Here is a 7,151-nt window from a genome sequence, read left to right on the forward strand (position 1 = left end):
TTTAATCTCCTCTAGCTCCCTGACCAAACTCTGCCACCCTTAACAGATGTATTTACAGCTCTCATAGTCATAGGCCAAGGTAGGAGTTTTCTTTCACATCTCTACATCTCCAAACCTCATTCACTGATTTCTCCTAAGCCCTTCAAACCATTCCAGTTTTCATTTGCAAAATCCCAAAATTCTTCTGGGAGTCTCTTCCCTTTTTCTTGGTATATGGATATATCATATATATATATGTAGATACACCCAATACAATTACAACCCACTTCTGTTGTTAATTGAACTTTCCATTTTAATTCCTTTTTTTTAAATCTTTAATACAGTAGTTTTGTGCCCACATAGAAAAACCCATCAACCTAGTCTGCATGCTCTTACTCTTTTCATGGAGATGATATGGACCAATAAGTTTACCTTGTCTGTAAATTTGTAGAAACAAAACTGGAGTCAAATTTCTGGGTCTGTACTGGTGACTCTGGGTTTTTTGTATTTTGAGTGAGGGTTGTGGATTTTTTTCTTGTAGGGTTTATTGGGGTTAGGAATCTGGAGATTGCAATGGCAGAGTTTTTGGGATTAGCAGCAGCAGCAACAGGTGTATCAGAATTGTGACAGTTTGCAGAGGAAGAGCTACAACACCAGCAACCCCAACAACAGCAGTAGATAGAGTGAAAGCAAGCAAAAGCAAAAGCAAAAGAAATCAACCATTTTTTAAGCCCAAAATCAGAGAAAAAAAATTAGGAATCTGGATTTCCAAGAGAATCAGCAATATCTCCAACTTGTCCAAAACCAGCATCAAACACATGGGGAGCTCATAAGTTCTCACCCAACACAAACACTAGTAGCTCCCAACAACCACCACCACCAAATTCTAGACCACCAAAGCATTCAACAAGAATATGCAAAGCAAAGAGGAGGAGAGAGAATGGGAATGAAGAGCGCTGGAGGAGGAGGCGGAGGTGGAGGAGAGATTATACAAGTTCAAGGAGGCCACATTGTTCGATCCACCGGCCGCAAAGACCGCCACAGCAAGGTCTACACCGCCAAAGGCCCCCGAGACCGCCGCGTCCGGTTGTCTGCCCACACCGCCATCCAATTCTACGATGTTCAAGACCGCCTCGGCTATGACCGCCCCAGCAAAGCGGTTGACTGGCTCATCAAGAAAGCAAAATCCTCCATTGACAAGCTTGCTGAGCTTCCTCCTTGGCACCCTATCACTGGTGTTGCAGCAAACAATGCTGAGCCCGATCAATCCAATCCAAATGAAATGGTGATTGCAGGAGGAGCAGAGCAGACAGAGTCCTCTGGCTACAATTTCCACCAGCTGCAGAGGCAAATGGGTGAGAATAACAACCACCACCAAGCAAATAATGTTTCAAGCTTCAACATTCCTCCATCTCTAGACTCAGACACCATAGCTGACACCATGAAATCATTCTTCCCTACAAGCTCAGCAGCCACTTCATCCATCAATTTCCAAAGCTACCCACCTGATCATGATCTGATTTCAAGAACCACCAACCTAAACCCTTGCCAAGACCTTGGCCTCTCTCTCCACTCTTTCCAAGACCAAGGCCTAAACATCCATCACACTCACAGCCAGCAATCCCAAGGAGACACCAACCACAACAACGATCAGATTGAGACCCTTTTCGCCGCCGGGGCGGGAGGATCAACGGTGGGATTTGACACTAGTTATCAGAGAATGGTGGCATGGAGCAATCAGAACAGAGGAGGTGATGGTGGATTTGTATTCAACTCACACTCACAAGCATTGCCACAGCAAGCATATGCTCATGCTCAGGGGGGTACCCTTCAGTCCAGTTTTTCGCCATCAGTTTCAGCTCGGGCCTGGAACGATTCTTCTATCTTTGGCACACAGCAGAGAACACAGCAGCAGCAGCAGCCAATGATTCACCATTCTTCAATCTTTGGCACCCGCTTCGCCTCTGATGGCGGCTTGCCTGTGTTCTGCATCCCGACGCGTATTGACGCTGAGGAGGCGGATAATGGCGGTGTTCCAGATCGACCATCATCCACTTCCTCTCCCAATTCCACCCACCATTGATTTGGATAACTAGTATGTACTCCATACCCCATTGTTCAATTTTTATTTTTTTTATTTTTATTCAAAAACCGCATTCACGAGATTCGAACACATGACCTCCTCTATCAGAATGGAGAAATCATTGCTTGGTCAAACATTGTTTCCATGGAAAGTGTAAAGATTCTTCAAGATGTATTGAGAAATTAGCAAATTGAAACTCTTTGCTTATATACAGAGTTTCTGTTCGCTTATTGTACAGTGTTTTTGTTCTTTTTTTTAATTTTTATTTGCCAAAGACAACAGTTTAAATTTTTTGATTTCTTTGGTGTGAATTTTGCAGATTCTACCTTCGGGGTATCAAATTGGGAGACAAGAAGGAAGATTCAGTCCAATCGAATGGTCTACTGAGGAAAGAAAAGTATCTGGTTTGGATTTTCAAACATTCTTTTCTTCTTTGTTGATCTATATATTTAATTAGATTCCCTAGTTGTTTTTAAATTTGATGGGACTTTTTTTTGTTTATTCAAGTGGGTCTCTCTGTTGGCTCAACTTTGTTTTCTTTATTACTACTTAATGTGACACATATAACCAGGATTTTTCTGTTTAGGGTTATCATTTTAATCCTTATGATCCCCACATTTCCTTTTTCTTTAATTTGGTTGAACTAGTTTTATAACAGCAAGTTGGTTCATTCTTGGTAATTGCTACATTAAGATAAGCACAAGCTAGTCAATGGCTTTGCTTCAGCCTCCCCTGTTGTGGAAACTGGAAAGAAGCTTCCACAACCAAAGTACATGGAGTTTTTGTACAACTGTTCAAATACTTCCTGGACGATGGTTTTGTAAAGAACATGGTAGTTCTTTTAAGGCTCCCGACTTTTACACTCTCATTTTGTCGGTTTGCACTTATCTTCTTGTTTGTGTGTATTTTGTGTGTCATTTTACTTACTCCATTATCAGCATACAAAATAAAATAAATGAATGCAAATGGATGAAACGAGAGTGACCAACCTTCTTTTAACATTGCTTTTATTAGATTATGAAGTGTGCAAAGTATTCTGCATTTTGATATTAAATGTGAAAGTACCACATGGATATGAATGGTAAAAGTCCTTGAGTTATCTATAACACATTGCTATGGTTTTGTCAATTTATTCATACAACTGTTCAAGTACCATCATGGCTTGGTATACTACTGTACTTTTTATGTGAAAGTTGGCTGAGTCAGAGTGACCAAAGAATTAGGATGACAACAAATATATATATATTTTCGAGATGTTGGGACAATATCCAAGCTGTCACAGCCACTATTTCTCCCTTCTTTTTTTCTTTTAGTGCCATGTGCTTTTTCATTTTTCATTTTGTTTTTGGTTTTACATGGAGAGAAAGACTATGTCCATAAGAAAATGTATGTTGTTTAGTAATGTTAGGGAGACTAAATTATAGATCACTTTGGTACCATCTTTTTAATAAGGGTGGAGCCAACCAATACAATGAGTCTCACATTTATTAGAGAGGCTATACACAAAGTGGTCTATAAATTTTAATCTTCCTAACATTAGTCCAATTGTAAAATGTGGTGCGTGTTCGTACCAATTTTTTTTTTTCTTTTTGAACTTTGAACATGATTTCCAAACTGGAGAGAGAGTTTGATAGGATTCCAAGGGTGTTTTAGTCTTTGTAATCTTGACAACCTACTATATTAGGAGGTTAGTCAACATTAGTTAGGTTGTTGAATTGTATTGTGTTTTGAGTAATAAAAATAATATATTCTTTCTATACATTTGGATTAAGGTGGAACGGGGTTCTAATAGAGTATTGAAGTCAAAGTCTTGCATCCCTTCTATTTGTCAAAGTCTTGCATCCCTCCTAGATGGATGCAAACATATTTTGGATCACTTTGATTTCAACCACATATATGATTTATGACGAGAAATTTTTTGGTGTTACGGTGAACAGCAATATAATTGAGTATTCATATGGTCTTAACTGTTGGATCAAATTAACCAATTTGATTCAATGGCTAACTAATTTGATCAAATGATTAAAAGATAAGGTCTCACTTAGAGCACTTCCACCTATTTTCCATAGCAAAGGGCAAGGGCAAGGCAATGACTGTTATTATTCACGTAAATAGTGGTAGCCCTTGCAAAAGGCTTGTGGTGTTTCCACCCATTGTCATGGCAACTACTATTCACATGATATATGAGGAGAGGATTTTGTATAGAGTTTTGGTGTGGGAAGTGAAGAATATGACTAAGTATTTATTTTTTTAAAATTCTGAAATTTTTGGTTTTTTTTTCGATTTTTTTAAATTTATTTTCGTTGCCAACGTCATCGTCGACGTCGGCAACCCAAGGCAACAGCCCAGACTGCTTTTGCCTTTGGGCTGGCCTGGTTTGCTGGGACCCAACTGCTGCTCTGGCAGCTTAAGCCCGCTGGAACTCCAAAATCTCACTTGGGCCCCGTCCTGCCTTGGCAACGGTCTGTTGCTGGAACTGCTCTTATGGTGTGTTTACTAATTAGGAATTGAATTCCATCTATGGAGAATTTCTGCGTTTACTTCACATCAAGGAATTGAAAAGTAAGTGGGGCACACACAAAATTAGGAATTGAATTCCTGATTTTGGAGGTATTCAATTCTTGGATGGGAGATGGTATTCTAATTGCTGGAGAGCTAACTCATTAGGAATTCATCTTTTTTACCCATTATATCCTCACACAATTTTTAAAATTCTAAATTTTCCATCTACTTTAACCCAACAGCAAGGACATTTTAGTTATTAGCACCACTCCTACCTCAATTCCATATAATTTAGTAAACGACTTCAATTCGAATCCGAAATCTAACTCCCCTTAATCCATATGGTTTAGTAAACAACTTTAATACGAATTCGGAATCTAATTCTCATCAATCCAACCCCTCATTAATTCAATTCCTCATAATCCAATTATAGATTAATAAACATGTCATTAAAGAGCATATATAAAGCCCTAACTAGAGAATTCTTAATGTATGAGTACCCACAAAATTTGGTTGACCAGAAGATATTTTTCAGGGTTTCGTATATTCGGCCTACATTTCATTTATAGAAGAATAACTTACAAGCCCAATTTGGCTTTCAAGTAAAACAAGCCAATTTTGCCTAACGCATTTATCGTGTTAATTGGGCTTCAAATAATATCTATTGTATGAATTTCAGCCCGGCCTTTACCAACCCAATTTTGCCTAACTCATCTAAGGTCAGAATTTCAACCCAAAATCAGCATGGTTGCCGCCCAAAGTCATTCAATAGTGGTTTTAATTACGTTAGTTCAAAATCATCTCGTTGCTCCAAGGTTCATAGAAGGCCGGCAGACATTAGAAGGTGGTTGTTCTTGTTGGAACAAAAATTTAAGCGAAATTTATATTTGAACATTATTCAATTAATTCTGTCAGAATACGCCAATGAGGTCTAGCCTAGAGAAAAATGGCCTTAACTTATAGACCAGTAATCTCATATTCGAATCTCTATGATATCTTGGTAGTGTGTGTGTGTGTGTGTGTGTGTGAAACCCAAGCCCCCTTGTAGTTTATACTACCCACGGCCCTCTTGTAATTTAGACTAACGCTTGTATTAAAATAAAAATAAAAAAAATAAATCTCTTGCAATGCATAAAAACAAGCGCAAAATGGCACTGTGACCGTGGAGTCTAACTTGGTGACAGTTGGACCTGGTGGTCGTCGAACTGGACACGGTCAACTCTGGTGGCCTGATCAGTTAAGTGAATGTTAGATTAGTTACGAGGGTCATCGACTAAGGTTCTACAGTCATTGTGTTATGTCCGGCGGTCAAGTGTTGAGGTTCAACTAGGGGTAGCAATGAGTCTTGTGGTGTCGGGTATTAACGGGTTAAAAATCTTCAACACGAATACGACCTGTTTATTAAACATTTCAGGAACGTCCCATCCAAAGACAACTTGTTTATTACACGAGTAACACGACAAGACTCATGTACCCGTTCACTAAATGTGTTGGATTGAATTTTTATTTAGGTTAACCTATTAACAGTTTAATTTGTTTGACACGTTTAACTTATTCAACCTGTTTAGCATATTAGAAAACATTTAATCTATTAATTTTGGTAATTATAATATAACTCATATATGCTAATAAAGTTATGATAATATTGAAAATATTATTTTAAAAAAACAAATTTAATTTTTAAAAAGTTAATATTAACTCGTTTTTTGGCCAAATGTTAATATTAACTCTTTAAACTAACAAAATCGAATAGGTTTTTGTTTTAGAGAATTAAATAGGTTATATATGATGGCTTTTGAATGGGTTCATTTATTAAAAAAAGTTGAGTATTTTAATAAACGGGTTAGTGGGTTGACACAGACCTATTTATTAATTGTGTCTTAGTGGATTAACTCGAATTTGACATGAATTTTTAATTATTGTATGGGTTGACCTATATAAATTTCACGCATGTTTTTAGTCGTTTATCGGGTTGTGTGGGAAATTGCAACCCCTCGATTGGTCGTTCATTGGTTAGGTTACAAGGGTTACCTAGTTGGGTTTGGTGTCATTGAGTTTGGTCTGATGCCCATCGTGCCACTACTAGAATATCTGATTTTGAGAACAATTATTATTTGTGCTCTTTAACTCAAAAGGCATAATTATTTATGCTCTATATTGATGGCTACAATGCAACCACTTTAAAATAGTCGGTCTTTTACATAGAAGTTTCCATTGTTCATATGACATGATTTTACTTTTTCGTGTCTTAAAATCAAGACTTTTGGGCACAAATATGGCATATATCTAACAACATTTATTGATGCTTTTGATTTGACTTTTGTAAATGCACACAAACCATTCATTTGTGCCCAATGTATTTACTTTTTCAACAACAAAAAAATTAGGGTTGCCAAAAACCAACGCACCACGAAACACCACCGCCACCTCTTACATCCCTCCACCACCCAAATCAACGACACTTCACCTCTCTCTCTCTCTCTCTCTCTCTCTCTCTCTCAAGTAATGCAAACACAATGAGCTCACTAAAATTAAAATTTTCAACCAAACTCGCACAAATACATACATAATTAGATTTTAAAACTGG

The 7,151-nt window shown here is 37.8% G+C and overlaps 1 protein-coding gene across 3 annotated transcripts; it reads left to right on the plus strand.

The window, feature by feature from the left end:
• Positions 1-2,830, plus strand: LOC117622241 (transcription factor TCP4-like). 3 transcript variants are annotated; one of them, XM_034352842.1, is made up of 3 exons: positions 1-209; positions 521-2,074; positions 2,382-2,830. In XM_034352842.1, the coding sequence occupies exon 2, from the start codon at positions 920-922 to the stop codon at positions 2,060-2,062; it is 1,143 nt and encodes a 380-aa protein (XP_034208733.1). In that variant the 5' UTR covers positions 1-209; positions 521-919; the 3' UTR covers positions 2,063-2,074; positions 2,382-2,830. The 3 variants fall into 3 exon arrangements, with proteins under 3 accessions (XP_034208733.1, XP_034208732.1, XP_034208734.1); XM_034352843.1 differs by having other exon boundaries at positions 19-79; XM_034352841.1 differs by having other exon boundaries at positions 1-2,074.
• The last annotated feature ends 4,321 nt before the right edge of the window (positions 2,831-7,151 follow it).

This window comes from Prunus dulcis, chromosome 3 (genome assembly GCF_902201215.1).
Source record: "Prunus dulcis chromosome 3, ALMONDv2, whole genome shotgun sequence".
Classification (NCBI taxonomy): Eukaryota; Viridiplantae; Streptophyta; class Magnoliopsida; order Rosales; family Rosaceae; genus Prunus; species Prunus dulcis.

Coding starts and splice junctions, on each gene's coding strand:
- LOC117622241 (XM_034352841.1), top strand. CDS start 920: ATGGGAATGAAGAGCGCTGGAGGAGGAGGCGGAGGTGGAGGAGAGATT.